At 43.8% G+C, this 20,266-nt stretch overlaps 1 protein-coding gene across 2 annotated transcripts in view; it reads right to left on the bottom strand.

Annotated features, from left to right (window-relative positions):
• MCF2L2 (MCF.2 cell line derived transforming sequence-like 2) overlaps window positions 1–20,000 on the bottom strand; it is a 493,994-nt gene extending 473,994 nt beyond the window's left edge. For both annotated transcript variants that reach the window (XM_077487886.1, XM_077487887.1), the window contains exon 1: window positions 19,417–20,000. In XM_077487886.1, coding sequence (XP_077344012.1) covers window positions 19,417–19,495 — 79 coding nt within the window. In that variant the 5' untranslated portion in view covers window positions 19,496–20,000. The remainder of the gene's footprint in view (window positions 1–19,416) is intronic.
• Window positions 20,001–20,266: the final 266 nt, after the last annotated feature.

The raw sequence follows: 20,266 nt of genomic DNA, 5'->3' as shown, positions 1-20,266 counted from the left end.
CAGGAACGGACTTTCCGACAACACGTTTTGCTGGTGGAAAATTTGAGAACCTGCTATCAAGCATTTGTTGGCGGAAATTCCGAGAGCAAATGTTTGATGGAGCATAGACACGGTTGAACTTTTCGTCAACAAGCTCACATTGAACATTTCCCGTTGTAAAATCCGACCGTATGTAAGCAGCATTACAGTACCCACTCTGTGCAATGATTTTGTACAGAGCAGCTCAGAGCCTCCTCTTCTCAGGTCCTTTGCTGGCGTTCTGGCCCCTACCCTTTGTGAAATGCTATGGGGCACTCGTGTGTGCTCGCTCCCGAGCTGGTTCTATGTGTCCATAAGACACAGAGAGCACAGCTCAGCTCCACCCCCAGATCCCTCTTCACCGACTGTGACAGCCGATAAGGAGGAAGAGATCTGGGAGAGCCTTGGCTCTCATGTACATCGATGGATTGAGATGTGCCTCAGTATTAGGGGGGCTTTGGGTAAAGCTACAAACTGAAGTTTTTTTTACCTTCATTTATTCATTCTATCTTTCAAGTTTTAGAACTACTTTCATTTATTCTGGCCATTGAGATGAATTAACACTCACATGCTTGGCACACCTAATGCTTAACCACTTGGGATCCGCGCTATTGCCGAATGACGGCATTAGCGCGGACCTAGATTGCCGGGACTACGTCTATTGACGTCGTCCTGGTTACGAGCGGCCTGCGCGCCCCCTGAGGGGCGCGCGCGGCGCGCTCTGTGATCGGCGAGTCCGTGAGACTCGCCTGATCACCGATCCGTGTAAGGGGTCGATCCCGACCCCTTATCACGTGATCAGCTGTCAGCCAATGACAGCTGATCATGTGATAAAACGGAGCCGGTAATCGGCTAGTATTCCTCCTCGCGCTGACAGCGCGAGGGGAAAAAAAAAAGCCGATCGCCGGCGGCCGTGTTCGGGACATCAGTCCCGATCACGGCCAGCAATTCAAGCGGACACCTGCCCCCTGCCAGTGCCCACCTGCCACCCGCAGTGCCATCCTGAAATAAAGTAAGTGCCCCCCTGTCAGTGCCACCCAGCAGTGCCCATAGTGCCCACAGTGCCACCCAGCAGTGCCCAGTGCCACCCAGCAGTGCCCACAGTGCCACCCACAGTGCCACCCAGCAGTGCCACCCACAGTGCCACCCAAAATCTGCCTCAAAGGTGCTGCACCCCAGTGCCGCCCATCAGTGCCCAGCAGTGCCGCCCATCAGTGCCCAGCAGTGCCGCCCATCAGTGCCCAGCAGTGCCACCTATCAGAGCCACCTATCAGTGCCACCTATCAGTGCCCATCAGTCCCATCTATCTGTGGTACCTATCAGTGCCCATCCGTGCCACCCATCCGTGCCACTTATCCGTGCCACCCATCTGTGCCATCTTATCTGTGCCCATCTTTGCCCATCAGTGCCGCCTTATCTGTGCCCATCGGTGCCGCCTTATCTGTGCCTATTAGTGCCGCCTTAACTATGCCTATCAGTGCCCACCAGTGCAGCCTATCAGTGCCCACCAATGCAGCCCATCAGTGCCCACCAATGCAGCCCATCAGTGCCCACCAATGCAGCCTATCAGTGCCGCCTAATCAGCGCACTTCAATGAAGGAGAAAAATGACCCGTTTGCAAAATTTTATAACAAACTATTAAAACATGATTTTTTTTTTTTTGCATCTTTTTTTGTTTGTTTAGCAAAAAATAAAACTCCGAGCTGTAACTAAATACCACCAAAAGAAAGCTCTATTTGTGGGAAAAAAATGATAAAAATTTCATTTGGGTACAGTGTTGTATGACCGCGTAATTGTCACTCAAAGTGCATCAGCGCTGAAAGCTGAAAATTGGTCTGGGACTGAGGGGGGTTTAAGTGCCCAGTAAGCAAGTGGTTAAAGTGATACTAAAGTCTTTTTTTTTTTTTTTTACTTTAAAAATAACAAACAGGTTATATTTACCTGCCCTGTGAAATGGTTTTGCACAGTGTAGCCCCAATATCCTCCTCTTATCGGGTCCCCCTTTGGTGCACCTGGCCCCTCCTTCCTGCCGAGTGCCCCCACAGCAAGCAGCTTGCTATGGGGGCACCCATGCCAAGCTGCAGCTCTCCGTGTGTCAGCTGAGGCAATGGGTGGCTGAGGCACTCGTGGACATCGCTCGAGAGAGATGGGGCACAGGTATTAGGGGGCTGAGGGGGGCTGCTGCACACAAAAGGCTTTTTATCTTAAGCCACAGAATGCATTAAGATAAAAAGCCTTTTGCCTTTACAACCACTTTAAGCATTTCTGGACACATTAACACGCGTTTGGGCATGATGGGCATTTTTTCTGCCAAAACACTGCTGCTCTTGAACACACTGGCAGTGAATGTTTCAGCCTCTAAAGACCCCTGCCTCTAAATGGCTGTACACACCTATGTATGCATGGACATATGGGCTAACATGGAGGGGCATTCAGAGGCAGAAAAAAAAGTGCAAAAAAAATAAGTGATGTTAATGCAATAGCCTATGTTAGATAACATGTGCCCCAGTGTCTGTGCTCTATAAAAAAAAAAATGCAGATTTCTACCTTATTTTACAGCGCTTACATGACTCATTGGCTCTCTCCTTCCCTCCTCCCCAGCTGACGTCAGCGGGAGTTCTCGGTCTCTCCCGTTTTAGCTGCCAGACTGGAAGAGGAGAGAGGCGAGCAGTCACGTGAGCACCAGGAGACGCTCTAAAATATGCATATTTTTTATATAGCACGGACACTAGGACATATGTTGTTATCTAACAGAAGGGATTGTATTAACATCACATAGTGGTTTTACAAGCACTTTCACCTCCTCACGCCTGTGCTATAACAGAGACTTTACTTCCAAGTGCCCTTTCAGTGCAAAGTGGATTTCCCTTAGTAAATAACCCCCCATAACATTAGAATGCTACATGACACAGTTCATGGAATAAAGGCAATCCAATCCAATATTTGCTGAAGGCAGAAATGAACTGTTTTTGATGGTGGAAAAAAAAAAACAAGAAAGATGAAAAGGAATGTTTCTTAACCAAAATGACTAACTTTCTCAACATGCTTCTAAACTTTACTTTAGTTGGCCTTCTCTATAACTACTACCCATAGGCAGGTTTTGACTGTAACCTTTGGAATTAAAAAACACTTCTGTACTGATGGCCTTGTCCTTTAATGTTCTACATCGGATAGCTCATTACCTTGCAGCACAGAGTCTGCTTTCATTTTTCCAGAACCTCCATGGTCTAATTCAAGGAAACCTGTACTAAGAAACATAAGGTAGCTGGATGCCCCTGACCTGTTTATAAAAATGCTACTTGCATCCGGCTTCAGCATTTTCTGAGGCACCAAACCAGAACAAGAAAACAACCAAAGAAACGGAATTCGTACATAGAATTTTTGTTTTGGGTCGGTGACAAAAAAATGTAATATGTTGCAGAGTACTAATTCTCAAATATGGTGGATGCATTTGTTTTTAGGCTGTTTTTCCTTTTTTTTTTTTTGCACATGTTGAACCAGCCAGTAACACATTGGGGGTTATTTACTAAAGGCAAATCCACTTTGCACTACAAGTGCACTTGGAAGTAAAGTCGCTGTAGATCCGAGGGGGACATGCAAAGAGAATAAAAAACGGCATTTTAGCTTGCACATGAATGGATGATAAACTCAGCAGAGCTTCCACTCATTTCAGATCTACCCCTTAGATTTAGAGTGACTGCACTTCCAAGTGCACTTTCAGTGCAAAGTGGATTTGCCTTTCGTAAATAACCCCCTGTGTCTCATATAGAATTCAAAGTTGATTATTCCCCCTGGCCACGTTAAAAAAAAAAAAATTAAAGATAATGATGACTATCAAAAGTATGTAATCTCACAAATATCTAGTGCATGAACCAGCTCAAGGTTGACAGACATTAGTCATATAGTGGATTTGAGCCATTGATTACTCCAAAATGGAGAACCCTATTTTGGGTGAAATAGTTGTTTAATTGGCAGCAATGCACATTGCATGAGTTTGCCATATTTTACTTAGGCTGGATTCACACCTATGCAGTTTTAGTGCTTTTTGCATTTTGCAGATTTGCACTACAGTCCATATAACATGGTTTCCTATGGAACACTTTTTGTAGTGCAAATCTGCAAAATGCAAAAAGCACTAAAACTGCATAGGTGTGAATCCAGCCTAAAGTGGTGTGATTTCATAAAGTTAGTTACAACTTGGAGTGTTTTATATACCATGGCATTGTGTTATACCCAATGTGGTACTAGAGCCTCATTTAATGCCGGCCCCTGGGGACTCACCCATTCTACTTCATTCTATTCTGCACATTTATTATTTTCATTGTCAGCAAGAGCTGGGCAGAGAAGAGAATCTAGCACAAGAAGAGATTTATGTGAATGAATGGTGCTGCCTTAGGCATGTGTCTATATTACATATGCAGTAGGGAAGAGCTGGCTTTCCATACACTTGTACTGGAGTAAAAATAGGCTAGAGCACAGTGAGAGCTTTCTGATAACCTTCAGATATCAAATTTAAATGAGAATACACAGGGGCTGGTTTATAAAAATAAGAGCAAGGGAAAGCCGAGAATAGCAAACCGGTCAGAGTTTAGATTTTATTTCTATGAAAAAATAATGAAAAGAGGAAATTGATGGCACAGGTTTTCGAAAATGTTTGCTCCAGCCCAAACTGAAAAATAAGCCTTGATACAGCAGGCATGGATGACCTGCGTAGGGCTTCTGTTTTTGCATCCAGCCGCAGAACACCTGTCTACCCCATTCATATATTCTGGTGACCTGGGAACCATTTTTTTATAATGCAGGAGAGGTGTTCTCAAAACGTAAGCCTCATGTATCATGATATATCATAATGTCAGTGCTAAGGCTGGTTCACACCTATGCATTTTTGTGCTTTTTGCAGATTTGCACTACAGAACGTGTTCCATAGAAAACCATGTTAAACGGACTGTAGTGCAAATCTGCTAAATGCAAAAAGTGCATAGATGTGAATCCAGCCTAAGGCTATTTATGAAGCAGGGAATGTGGCTTTCACCTAACACTGGTGTTGAATTGGTCACTGCCATTTAAAATACATTGACCTTTAAAAAATAATATAAGAACTAACATGTTATACTTATTTGCTTTGTACAGTGGTTTTGCACAGAGCACCCCGGATCCTCTTCTTCTCGAGTCCCTTACTGGCGCTCCTGGCTTCTCCCTCCTGCCGGGTGCCCCCACAGCAAGCAGCTTGTTGTGGGAGCACTCAAGTAGGCAAACTCTCAACCCCCTGTGCGTCCATTCACACATGAAGCCGCGGCTTGGCCCCACCCCCTCCATCTCCTAATTGGCTCACTGGCTGCGATTGGCAGCAGCGGGAGCCATAGCTCCCATTGCTGCCAAAAGCCAATCAGCAGTGCGTGTCACCGGATAGACAAGGCTTTTGTGATCATCACTGGATCGAGAGGGGGTTAAGGTAAGTATTAGGGGGGGGCTGAGGGGGCTGTTGCACACAGAAGGTTTTTACCTTCATGCACAGAATGCATGAAGGTAAAAAACCTTGTGCCTTTACAACCACTTTAAATTACATTGCACCAAAACGGATGGTACATTTGTTAGCATGCATTTTGGCGCATGATTTCATGCGTGCCTTAACAAGATTCACTGGGGTGCCATTAAGAATTAATGGTATTGCTGCTTGCTTGTAAAAAGAATGTGTGTTTTTTTATGCGTTGCAAGAATGTGTGCAATTTTGTGTGTGTTCCTGCACTGCACAAATGTGAATCTAGCCTAGTTTGAAGAGCTGTGTTAAACCTGGATTGGTTGGATTAAAAATACATTCAGTTGCTAGCCTTAGCTTTTCACTGATTGACGTGACTTGTTACTTTACAACTGAACGGAGGCTCTTTTTGTACAAGGCTACATTAATATGGCCGAATAGCAGGGGCCAGGGTGGTAACTAGCAAGGATCAGTTGATTCCTGCCAGCGGTTGTAAAAGCTGCCTGCACACTAGTGTTAATTTCGCTGACTAAAATATTTTCATCTACTAAATTAACACTATTTTAGTCAAATAAAATACAACTAAAACTAAAACAATTCAGATGACTGAAATACAATTAAATGTAAAAAGGCATTTTAGCCAAAAGGTATGGGCTAAAACTAAATCAAAAATTGACTTCCAAATTAACACTACAATACCACATAAGAATACGGTAAGTAGGGAGAATCTAGTAAGCTGCGGAAAGAAAGAAAAATTAAAGCGTAGTACCACCCATTTAAAAGTAAGCAGCTACAAAAAGTGTAGCTGCTGACTTTTAATAATCAGACACTTACCTGTCCCACGGTGCAGCAATGCGGGTTCACAAAGCCCCACTCCCCCCCCCCCTCTGAGGCGCTGGCATTCTAACTGTGGGTGCCTGGCTGTGGCTTCACAGCCGAGCGCGCACTGCGCATTGCGCGAGACACGCTGCCCGCTGTGAATGGTTGGGCAATCTTCTGTGACCTGTGATGTGTCCCAGATTGTAGGGAGGGAGGGGGGAGAGGTGATCTTCCTTCCGGTGCCATGGAGCCCGGGGAGGAAGTGGGAGTTATTACTAGAAAGCCATCCGACAGCTCTAAAAAACGATACTGGGTGAGGCCTGGCATCACTCTGGTACAACCACTTCAGCAAAATCACATACAGGCACGTGATTTTGCAGGAAGACGTTAACTAAACCCATTCAATTTTAGTCAATTAAAATGTACTGGGGTCGTGGCTTGGAGGACCAGGCTCCCCCAGAAGATTACTGGGCGACGGGGGACTCCTGGCTTGGGGGACGTACGCTGAGACCTACATTATGAAGCTGACACAAACCTACAAAGTATATTGTGTAAGGTGGCGAATCTACAATATAGCCTGTTATACAAACCATGATTGATAAAGTAGATAAGGCAAAGCTTTTTACCAGAACCTTTGATAAATAGCCTTAAAGGAACAACAGATACATGGTTCATACCTATACAATGTGTTTCAAGGACTATGAATACTGTACACTGTTAAACATGATGCCAAGGTCTTTATCCTGTACTGTGAAAACTTTAATAAATACCTGAGGAGGGGATTGCCGGGGGCTTCCCCTTCCTCTTTCCCTTTGTCCCTTCCTCTACCTTGCTCCCCCCCCCCCCCCCCCATTGCCCCTTTCCCTTTATCCTTACCGATATGTCTATTTGATAATGACTTTGTTATACTGTTATTTTATTTCACTGAAAATAATAATACAAATTATATTCAACCTAAAATGTACTGCTGCTTTGAGTCGACTAAAATATGACAAAAACAATTCAGATGACTAAAATGCAACCAAAACAAAATTGACATTTTAGTCAAAAGACTATGACTAAAACTAAATTGAAATTTGACATAAACATGAACACTGCTGCACACATTGCGGCTGTCAGATTTGTACTCTGTATATATCGATGGCCATCGTGGATGTTGTTTGCATGTACCGTATATACTCGAGTATAGGCCGACCCGAATATAAGCCGAGGCCCCCAATTTACCCCCAAAAAAACTGGCAAACTTATTGACTCGTGTATAAGCCGAGGGTGAGACATGCCTGTCCATCCCTGTGTGTGTGTCCGTCCATCCCTGTGTGTCCGTCCATCCCTGTGTGTCCGTCCATCCCTGTGTGTCCGTCCATCCCTGTGTGTCCGTCCATCCATCCCTGTGTGTGTGTGTGTCCATCCATCCATCCATCCCTGTGTGTGTGTGTCTCCATCCATCCATCCATCCATCCCTGTGTGTGTGTGTCTCCATCCATCCATCCATCCATCCCTGTGTGTGTGTGTCTCCATCCATCCATCCATCCATCCCTGTGTGTGTCTCCATCCATCCGTGTGTGTGTGTGTGTGTGTGTGTGTGTGTGTGTGTGTGTGTGTGTGTGTGTGTGTGTGTCCAGCCTACCTTTGTCCCGAGCCTCCGTCCCGTGCCTTGCCTCCTTGCCTCCGTCCCGTGCCGTGCCTTGCCTTGCATCCGTCCCGTGTCGTGCCTTGCCTTGCCCCCGTCCCGTCCCGTCCCGTGCCGTGCCGTGCCTTGCCTTGCCTCCGTCCCGTGCCCTCTTCGTCGGCGGCCATTGTAAAATTCAAAAGCTGCGCCGCCGCCTTCGCCTGTGATAGGCGGAACACTGAATTTCCCAGCAGCCTGTGTTCCGCCTATCACAGACGTCGTATCATCCTCGTCCGTAGTACGAGGATGATACGATGTCCGTGATAGGCGGAACACAGGCTGCTGGGAAATTCAGTGTTCCGCCTATCACAGGCGAAGGCGGAGCCGGAGGCGCGGCTTTTGAATAGAATGGCCGCTGTCTGTCTGCTCGACACGCTGATCGAGCGGGCAGACAGCGATGACTCGAGTATAAGCCGAGGGGGGCACTTTCAGCCTCAAAAAAGAGGCTGAAAATCTCGGCTTATACTCGAGTATATACGGTAAACACTCAGCTGCCAAGTTACATGCAAATAGAGCCTCCTACTGTGTGTGTCCAGGGTTGACGTTTCTATAGAGTTTTGGCCAAATGCTAAATAGCCACAGCTACCAAGCCGATTTGTATGGTGCCATAGCACATTTAGCATCAGCTCCTGGCCGCTCATGTAACAGAATGTGCTGCATTTGGGGGCTCCTGGGGTACTATAGCAGGAAGAAAACAGACTTCTAATCACCTTTAAAAGCTTCAGTCTCTCTGAAGCATCTCTCAGTTTTGTAAAATGATATGTACACGTTAGATTTTTATATATCTAAGTTTTGATAAAACAAATACATTAAGGACTTGATCAAGCAGATAAACACTGGTGTGTGCTGGGAGAAAGAGAACCAATGTGCCGATACCAGCGCATTACACAGTTGACTTGTCTTTTTTTTTGTGCAAACTTTATTGAAATGTTATAGAGTGACATTTCATTATGTTCTGTTGGCTGCAGCATGGTACAAAAAGATTTGAAATGCGCTGAAAAAAATACAAGTGCAATACTTTTTTTCTGTACACAACACTGCCATAGCTCCCAACTGTCCCTGATTTTCCAGGGACTGTCCCTGATTTGGAACAATGTCCCTCTGTCCCTCTTTCCCCCTCATTTGTCCCTCATTTTGGTCTAATCTATATAGCTGTATATAAAATGCAATTTTTCTCTTTCAAAAAGTGTTTCACAGTGCTAAGCCTTTTTTCCAAATTCTAAATTGCTGCATTTGTATATTTTAAAAGCCAATATAAAGGAATAATAGTGGTAAAAAAAAAAAAAGCCCATGTGCATTTAATTAACCTTTTCTAGGGTTAATTCTCCCTTTAAGGGCATGTGGCAGGGGACATGTCCCATGCCTACATACGTTTGCTGATAGGTGTCCCTCATTCCGATCTCAAAATGTTGGGAGGTATGAGCACTGCAGAACCTGCTTGATGGGGAACATGACTTTTTGCCTTGTCTGAGGACTCCCCTGGGCAAGGCTCCCCCACACAGTCCCAACACAGCTGGTGTGAACAGACCCTAAAAAAAAACAAAAGGAACCATATCTGTTCTTCCTCTACCAATCCGTTGGCATTCATCTGCAAGGTTTGACAATCAAATGAAGAATCTGGCTAGATTAAATAGGTAAAGTCTCTAAACTTTTTAAGATATTTTTAATTTCTTAGACCTGAATAGATATATTCAGAAAGACAGCCTTGTTGTTGTTCAGTTGTTTAGTTGTGTCTGAATCTTCATGACCTCATGGACCATAGCGTGCCGGGCTTTCTTTTCTGTCCTCCACTGCCTCCTGGAGCTTGCTTATTTTCATGTTCATTGTTTCGATGATGCTATCTATCCATCTTGTTTTCTGTCATCCTCTTCTCCTTTTTCCTTTCATGTTTCCCAAGCATCAGGGTCTTTTCCAATGAGTCCTCTCTTTGCATTAGGTGGCCAAAGTATTTGAGTTTCAGCTTCAGGATCTGTCCTTCCAGTGAACATCCAGGGTTGAGCTCCTTCAGGATTGACTGGTTTGTTCTTCTGGTCGTCCAACGGACTTTCAAGAGTCTTCTCCAACACCATAGTTAAAAAAGCATAAATTCTTCGGTGTTCAAGACAGCATAAACATTAATTATTTAACTGACAGCAACCAATTAAATATGGCCTTTTCTTGACGTGACCTTACTTGGTTTAAATCTGTCAACATGGGGTAACTGTTTTTCACAGCATTAATGCTTCGTTAAATAACAATGACAGTCCCTTGGGGCTTATTCATATAAAGAGCAGCCCTCATTTTCTGAGCAGCAGCTTGGCATACAATAGTTTGATGTGCTATTAAGGACAGCGGCACTTGATAAACAGTCCATAAACTGTATATATGATGAACTGAAGTCATCATGCATATACGCAGTACAGTTAAGCACAGCAATTCACCTAGCAGCCAAATCTTGTGTGTACATGATAGCCTCAGTCCACCATAGACATAAATCAGGGCAATGCCGCTATAGAGCATCAAGCTGGGCCTCTGAGAATATCACTTGATATTAGTATGTCTGTACCCTCATGAAAGTTGAAGTAAAGCTAAAACGATTTTTTTTATCAAGGGAGTGTTATGCCATGTACACACGACCGGACTTTCCGGCACACTAGGTCCGAAGGAATTAGTCCGTCGGACAATCCGATCGTGTGTGGGCTAATCCGATCCTTTTTTGGGGAAAAAAAAATAAAAATCATACGGACCTAGAAATAGAACATGTTTCAGATCTATCCGACGGACTCAATTCCGACGGACTAAAATCAGGAAATTTGGTACATCTGTATGCTGGTCTGACAGACCAAATACGACGCAAGGGCAGCTATTGGCTACTGGCTATTAAACTTCCTTGTTTAGTCCCGTCTTACATCATCATGTTCAAAACTAACGGACTTTCGAACGGACTTAGTCCGTTCCTTCGGGAAGTTTGTCAGAAGTCCGTCGGAAAGATTGCCGGACCTAGTCTGCCGGGAAGTCCGGTCGTGTGTGCGCGGCATTAGGGTCCTTTTACACTCATCAGGTTTTAATTCGTTTTACAGTTAATAAAAAAGGAGGAAAGAAATGAAAGAAAAATGTATTTCTTTAAATCCTATGGAACTGTTCACACAAGTCAGTTGCATTTCAGTTGAGTTTATGGTTGCTTTCACACTGCTCTGTTGCAAAAATTCATAATTTATTTTTCTGAAAAACGAGTAAAAATTGTGAAAGGGTCCTGAAAATACCTGTCACTTTGTTTTTGGAATCTATGCCCCTTTGGGGAGATTTCCACACACTTTCTGTCCCATAGCCACAACAGGATGTAAGAAGGTCCCTCTGGGAAGATTTCACCTTTATCCCTGTTCTGGTGACAGCTCAAAAATGTGGATTTTGAGAAGGTGAATCTCCCTAATGGGGACACAGACAGCAATACAAAATTGACAAGTTAATTCATCCTCACTTTATCCAGAACTAAAATAAAATAAAAGTTGCACTTTAAAGTCGTAGTAAACACAGCTTGTTGACTTGTACCTACAGGTAAGCTAAAAAAACATTACCTGGAGGTACAAGGAATATCTGCTAAATGTGCAGCGTTTAGGAAATATTCGCTTTTTTTTGCAGCTGGTGATGACTCCCAGGCACATGCGCATGTGCAGTGCTCTATGCGCATGTGCCTGGGAGTGACGTCATTGCGACTCAACCATTTAAATGGTTTAAGCAATTTGTTATGAAACAAATGTGGAAAGCAGTGATCCTAGCCACCTGATTTTCTCACACTGTCAACCAAAGTTGCAGTGTGTATCACTTTAGATAACACTTCCATTTCTTCACCATTGCGTTTATGTAATGCCCTTTTCATACAGTGCGATTCTTTTTCAATCAGCAGAGGATCAGCTTACAAATCCCCAGCTGATCAGAGCAGAGCAGGTGGATGACACATCCGTATCCGCTCAGTTTCTGCAGAAGGGACAGGGACAGAGCATGCTCTGCTCTATGGGCAGCTGGGAATAAACAGACTGCGCTGTCCATTTACATCTGACTACTGTCTGATCCGCTCCGCCTAAATGGAAGAGGACAGATTCCCTTTTGTTTTTTTAGTGGACCTGATTGGACCCAGCGGTAGGCAGGTGTAAACAGACAAAAGTCTGTTTACACCTGCCTGTGCATAGGCATCAATGGATCTTCTGATCAGGTCCACCCGAAAAATTAGCAAGCGGGCCTGATCAGAATGGACTCATGAAAGGGGCCTGAGCCCTTGTACACACGGTCGGAGAATCTGTCGGAATGAGTCTTATCGGACCATGTCGTCAGATAATCCGACTGTGTGTGGTATGCATCGGACTGATTCCATCCGAATGTCCGTCCGACCCAATTTTCCAACATGTTGGAAACATTTCCCGACCAACTGGGCCGGACGGACCTAATCCGATCATGTGTAGAGCATTTTCATCGGACGAAGTGCCACGCATGCTCAGATCAAATTCCTACATCAAAGCTATTGGCTACTAGCCTGAATGTAGTCCCATCGTAATGAAATTACGTCATCACGTTCTGAAAGATCTGATTTTTCGCCAACTTGGCCCGACCGTGTGTATGCAACAGTTTCGGACACAATCCGTCTGACTAAATCCGACGGGCAAAATCCGACGGATTTGGTTGGCAAAATCTCCGACCGTGTGTACGTGGGCTAAGAATATATGGAGCAGACTCATTAAGGCTAAATTCACACCAGTGCAATTTCAGATGTGACATCAGTCACCCAGAACAGCATGTTGCATGAAAATGGAAATCACATTGTTTTCAATGGTGTCTGCTCAAATAAATGCAATGCAGCACGGCACGATTTTGGAAAAGGTTCTTTAACTACTTTGGTGCAAATCCAGTGTGATTTTGGCCCCATAAAACATGCAAACCACATCCAAGTTGTACTACATAATCGCACTGAAAATAGGATCCACATCGCATCGCAACAGTGTGAACCTAAACAGTAGAATTCATTAGAAAAAAAGTCATTGCCCAAAGTAACCACATATTTTTTAAAGAATGTGAGACCTGTTGGAAAACTTTTGGCAACAATTGACTCCAATGGCCCCGAAACTGCTATATGTTTATAACAAAACTCAAGACAGCATATTATTTTGAGCCATGTAAGAAGACAAGCAATGCCCAGATAGATTACCTGAGAAGGTGAGCATTATGGTCCACTGGCTTGTGGTGTCCTCCAAACACCCGGTGGGACATGAGAGAAGATGATGAAAGCCGGAAGCTTGTCTTTCTAAAAATAAGAATTTTATGTAGGGCCAAAACAACTAATCGATTATGAAATTAATCGATTACTATTTTCATAATCGATTAATCGGCCACTAAAATAATGGGGTTAAAAAAACTAAAATTAGCCCTTTATAGTACAAAAAGAGCAAATTGCTACTGTAAATATTACTTTCAATGTCCCATAGTAAAAAATTAACCCCTTAGCCCTTGTACAAACGATCGGACATTCCGACAACCGAATCCGACGGATTTTGTCCAAAACTGTTGCATACACACAGTCGGACAAAGTTGTCAGAAAATCCGATCGTACTTAACGTGATGACGTTATTTCGTTAGGACGGGACTATGTTCAGGCTAGTAGCCAATAACTTTGGTCTAGGAATTTGATCTGAGCATGCGGGGCACTTTGTCCAATCGGAATTCTCTACACATGATTGGACAAAGTCCGATCAGATCATGTTGTCGGAAAATTTTATAGCCCAGCTGGAAAACTTGGTCCGTCGACAGTCCGATGGAGCCCACACACTGTCGGATTATCCGACAACACGGTGCTATCGGACATTGTCCATCGGAATGTCCGACCGTGTGTACAAGGGCTTACAGTAGCGATTATTTGCTCTTGTTGTACTAATTTTAGTTTTTTTTAACCCCATTATGTTACTCAACATCTCAGACCTGAATCGGACCTCTGTGTTTTTTGGTGCTTTTTGCAGAAACACTACAGTTCATTGACATGGTTTCCTATGGGACACGTTCACATTCATGATTTTTTCAGCTGCTGGGTATTTGGAAAAGACAAGGACTTTTTTAACGCAAAACGGTGCTATTTTGTTTTTTTGGTTCAATATACTTCAATGGAGAAGCTGCAGAAAAGCATGTAATAATTCGTTTTTGTGGCAATTTGTGTTTTTTAATCTGCCCAACAACAAATTGGCCAAAAAAATGTGAAAATGCAAATCGCAGCAAAATTACCTCGGCTTTGTTGCAAATTGCACGGGAGCTCTGTGCGTCTTTTGATCCGATTCTGATCCGCATTCAGCCAAAAATACGGGCTCAAATCGGACCTGAAGCGGTGAATGGAGACACATTGGACACCTGCTGTGAGCCGCTCCGTGCTGCGGTGTGAATCCAGCCTTAAGGTGAGGCAGTCCTGCAACAACTAGTTATAGGAAACCTGTATTCAGGAAAATATGGAGGATACAACTGCTGACCTAATTTAAAAAACGCTAATTTCCTGGAATGCTTCAAGACTTTCTAAGCCACAAACCAGGATAGATTTGAAGCATGTTTTGTCAAAGTGACGTTATAACCCCTTGTCCCAAGTCAGTAACTGTAGAAGCCAGAATATGAGCAGAATTATCTCAGTACCAATGTTCTTCAAATCTTGTCCTTCAATACAGTCATGTGGAGAAATATACACAGTGTTGACAATTTTTTCATGTTCAATAACAGACGCAGAAGACCAGAAGAAACAATCCTAATACACAATAACTGACCTCCACTTTTAGGTTTCATGCACACTGTATTCTACTGACGCTTTTTTCTCCTACAGAAGTTTAGCAGTCGCAAAAATGTGGTAAAAAGCGGCATTTTTGCATGCATGTTCCTGCTTCAGGCGTTAATACATACTATTGCCCAGAATTCTGGCCATTAGAACACTTTAACACACTTAAAGGCGCTTAGCATTAATGTGCGTTTAGGTGTGTTTAGGCGTTTTTTTCTCCTGAATGCATAAACATACCTCCCTGGGCACCGGGTGACCTTGTCCTGGCACTGGCCCCAGGTTTACCAAATTGAATGTACCACCCTAACCTTGGTATTTTTAACCCTGTGCCAGGACAGACTTTTGGAGATTTCCTAAAACTGGTGCAGCTCTGCATTGTAACCAATCAGCTTCCAGGTTTTACTCTCAAAGCTTAAAGAGAAACTACAGTCTGCTCACATAATTTGTAATAAAAACATCTTTGGCATTTTGAAGCGTCCCTCCAACCACTTTGCATATTATTTTATATATACTGTGATTCTGTACTTGCCAAATATGCTGCAGAAATCTCCCTCTACTAAATCTGGCTGCATCCATTTTAACTGTGGGCAGCTGAATCTGCTGCCTGTTCACTTACTGGATTTACACAGAGACACAGAGCCACACCTCCCTCTCTGCAGCTCTCACTGGCCCTCTTATGACTCACCCCCCCCCCCCCCTCTCTTCCTGGCGAACTCTCATGAGAGTTGGAGAGAGAGCTGTGCATGATGTCATAAGCCTAGGCTAATGACCAGACAAGAAATAGGAAGTGGGCTGTATAAGGTATTTACTGGCAGAAAAAAAAAAATTTACTATCCAAAGTTAAAACAACAAGGGCAGAAGATTTAATAGATAGAAAGATAAAAAAAAATTACTGAAGTTCCGCTTCAATTGAACAAGCTGATTGGTTGCTATGCACAGCTGCACCAGATTCTGTGTGCATAAATCTCCCCCACAGTGCACATCTAGTTGACAACTGATAATGAGATCTGCCAACACAGTCCATATGGTAACCAGACCCCTTCTCAAAGTGGGACTACACTTCATCTGAGCACCACAAACTAAAAATGCTATTTAATTAATTTTGTAATATTCAAAGCAACTCTCTCATCCATCCATGTCTCTATGCTTTATTTTGATGAAAAATCACCCCCTAGCATTTCCAGCCGTGGTCATTTACAGGCAGATGATTCCTGTAGCATTTACTTCCTGAAATCCACCTTATCTTAGCCCAGGTATGCAAGCAGGAGAGGGTGTGCTTAGCTGAGAGAACCCCTCCTTCCATACTAAAGACTACTGGAATGTATGACATCATTTGCCTAGGCCTGAAAGCCATGAAATAACTGAAGAAATTAAAAAAAAATTAAATAAAACAAGCAAATGTGATATACTTTCCTATCCATAGTCAATGTTTATTAAAAGACTAAAGTTCAGCTTCAACCCCTTTATGACTGCCTGACACACAGGGCCGGGACAAGGGGTGGGCAGAACGAGCAGCTGCCCTGGGCACAGCATGTATTGTAGGGATGAGGGCACCGCAAATTCATTCTACTATAAAGCTGACGAGAGTAGTGACAGTGGAAACACTACTTCTGTCAGCCCAGCACTGAAAGTGGCGATGAGAGGAGGTGAGAGACGGGAGGAGGTACGGGCTGTGCTCTCCCATCCCCTCCTATTAATGAGATTGCATATAAATGGGGGGGGGTGCAATTTGGCATCTTTGCCCTGGGCACTGGATTATCTTGCCTTGGCACTGCTGACACATTAGAGCTGCACGATTAATCGTCAAGAATCGTTAAAGATTTTTTCCCATTATGATCTTGGCTAAAGTGTTTCCAGATTCTTGCTATGCAAAGAATTCGCTCTGCTCTTTTGAAAGCCACAGCCTTCAAAAGAGGGGAAGGAAAAAACTGGGCAGTCTGCCAAGGATCAAAACATTCTTTATCATTTGAACTTGAATATAAACATTGTAACAATTTGTCAATGGAATAGACTTTGGTGTGTAAGTGAAAAAAGTTTAACCACTTAAACACTAAACCTTTTTCTGACATTTGTTGGTTTCAAGATAAAATCATTTTTCAAATTACTTAGACCCCCCAAACATTATATATATTTTCTTAGTATTCATCCCAGAGAATACAATGGTGGTTGTTGTAATATTTTATGTCACACTGTATTTGCGCAGCGGTCTTTCAGATGCAATTTTTTGGGAAAAAAATTACTTTAATGGCTTAAAAAAAAAAAAACATAAATAAACAGTAAAGTTTGCCCATTTTTTTGTATAATGTGAAAGATTTGACATCACGAGAATCGTGAGAAAATCGTGATCTTTTCATTCTAAGCAAAAAAAATTAAAAACCGCGATTCTCGTTTTGGCCAGAATTGTGCAGCTCTATGACACATATAGGAAAAGGGTGGGCTTTCATGCCTGCATGCTGCACATATGTGTTGCTGGGTGGCCATTGTTTATATGCCGATAGCATGCCTACTGCATGCTCTTGGCACAAAGACCGAGCTATTACAGACAGTAGTCACATGATCGTCGATTCTTCCGACCCCCTGGGAGTTTTGCACTTTCAACCTAAAAGGATGCCAGGGTGGATGGGAAGGGGTTAACATTACATAGAAGATGAATGCTAGGTAGTTTTTTAAGCAAGAAAAAATGTAAGCTGCATGAATTTAATTTTCAGTGATGCAACATTAAGTTGTGCAGTATTATCTCAATTTGGAAATGCACTTAAAGTTCCTACTTCCTGCTGCCAGTACAACTCCTGGAATTTCTTCCACTACAGTGATGACTCCCTATGGAGACTCATGACTCATGATTTCATTGATCAGTTACTGTAATCACCTCTGTTATCTCATTGTCATGCAATGAACTGCTGGAGCCAGTGGCTGGCCCAGGGTTGCCAACTGCCAGTAAGTTTACTGACAGTTTGTAAAAATCTGTGATTTTTTTTACAAGTGCCAGTAAATATTGGGAGCTGATAATTTCATGCCGTGTTTACTTTTTAAGTGTAAATCAAGAAAATGACTTTGTTATAGGTATTGTCAGTGTTTCCATATCATGTTTATACTGTTCAAATATTCACAGTGTCAGGTTGCCAGTAAAAAAATGTGCTCCGCCAGTACATTTTTCAGGTTTTGTCATAAAAAAATGCTGCGGGGGAGGTTGCCAACCCTGGTCTGACCATTCCTGACCAAAGTCATTGAGCCAGAACCTGGAGCAGCTATGCACAGCAACCAATCAGCTTCTAGCTTTCATTTTCAAAGCTTAACGGAACGAGCTAAAGCTAGAAGCTGATTGGTTATTGTGTGCAGCTGCTCTAGTAAAATTGTGTTTCAGCACAGGTGAAGAGGTGAAGCCCTGACCATGGATAAATACTATCATTATCCGCAGCTGAAATGGAACGTTCATATTCCAGGGGCAGATCAACCAAAAATGTATTTAAAATGAAACATCAACATCAAAATAAATCATTTAAAACATCAACATCCTATAGCAAACAACAGGATCCGGTGTCATTATCAATCCGTGACATATGGGATCTATATTTTCCCTCATCACAATGGAAGAACAATGTAATTTCCTTGAGATGCGATCATGTTGATGGAGAGGTCCCATACACACATATAGAATCCATCCATGACATGTGTGTGTTCAGCCCCATCATGAGATGTGATGATGATGATGATGATTGGATGGAGGGTTCCCATGCACACATATAGAATCCATCCATGACGTGTGTGTTCAGCCCCATCATGAGATGTGATGATGATGATGATGATTGGATGGAGGGTTCCCATGCACACATATAGAATCCATCCATGACATGTGTGTGTTCAGCCCCATCATGAGATGTGATGATGATGATGATGATTGGATGGAGGGTTCCCATGCACACATATAGAATCCATCCATGACATGTGTGTGTTCAGCCCCATCATGAGATGTGATGATGAATGGATGGAGGGGTCCCATGCACACACATAGAATCCATCCATGACATGTGTGTGTTCAGCCCCATCATGAGATGTGATGATGATGATGATGATTGGATGGAGGGTTCCCATGCACACACATAGAATCCATCCATGACATGTGTGATCAGCCCCATCATGAGATGTGATGATGGTGATGAATGGACAGAGGGGTCCCATGCACACACATAGAATCCATCCATGACATGTGTGATCAGCCCCATCATGAGATGTGATGTTGATGGAGAGGTCCCATGCACATACATAGAATCCATCCATGACATGTGTGTGTGATCAGCCCCATCATGAAATATGTGATGATGATGATGATGAATGGATGATGGGGTCCCATGCACACACATAGAATTCATCCATGACATGTGTGATCAGCCCCATCATGAGATGTGATGTTTATGGAGAGGTCCCATGCACATACATAGAATCCATCCATGACATGTGTGATCAGCCCCATCATGAAATATGTGATGATGATGATGATGATGAATGGATGATGGGGTCCCATGCACACACATAGAATACATCCATGACATCATGAGATGTGATGATGATGGAGAGGTCCCATGCACACACATAAAATCCATCCATGACATCATGAGATGTGATTAGAGGAGGGTGCCCCCTGCCTCGCCCTCTTCTACTTACCGACATGGGTGATGACAGTGGCCAGCCTGTGGGTGAGCTCGTGGTGTGACATCTCTTCTTCCTTCAGCCAATACAGCATTTCCCAGTCCCAGCTATTCCCCGATCCCGGGCAGACTGCAATGTGCCGGGATACAAAGCCAGGCGGTGCCACTCCCAGTTCTTCAAGCTGACATCCACCTGTCACTAGGCAACGCACGCAGCCCAGCACCAGTCAGCCCCGACCCCTCTGCCTGTACGATGGCCGCTCCGAGCGCTCCTGCTCGTCTCTTGATGCTGCTGGTGCTGATGCGGCATTCCCTATTCAGTCCATGGTGTGCACTGTGCAGCCTCGATACCTGCCTCCAGGGGCTACTAGCACAGAGATGTGGTGATGTCAGGGAAAGCCCGGACTGATGGAGCCTGAGGACTGGAGTCTATCAAATCCAGGATCATGGGGAGGTGTGATTCCAGATCTGATCGTGTGTAGCTGTCATCGCAACATCTCTATGTGCTCTCCATTCAAGGTGACCTTAATGCATGCTGTGACAAAGGCTCTCCTTCCCATGGGTCTGCCTATAGAGGATGTCTTGTCACCTCCGGATTTACTGACCATGTTTTACAGCAGCCTGAGATCTGCTGGGCTAGACATTTATCAGGATCACATCTGCCCACTATAGAATTAGGGCTCATTCACATGAGCAGAAAAAAAAAGCATATTTCTTTTTTCAGTGAAAGAAAGGTCCTGGGTAAAATAAAGCATACGCATTCAGGCGCGTATATGAGTAAAATCTCCAGATCTATCCTGGACTCTGATCTATCCTCTCCGCCCCACATCCAATCTCTGTCCAAATCTTGCCCCCCCCCCCCCCAA

Source organism: Lithobates pipiens, unplaced genomic scaffold (assembly GCF_037356315.1).
Source record: "Lithobates pipiens isolate NorthernLeopardFrog02 unplaced genomic scaffold, aLitPip1_a1.2 Scaffold_18, whole genome shotgun sequence".
Lineage (NCBI taxonomy): Eukaryota > Metazoa > Chordata > Amphibia > Anura > Ranidae > Lithobates > Lithobates pipiens.
Note: the sequence above shows the minus strand (reverse complement) of the source record. Positions and strands in the feature narration are given on the sequence as shown.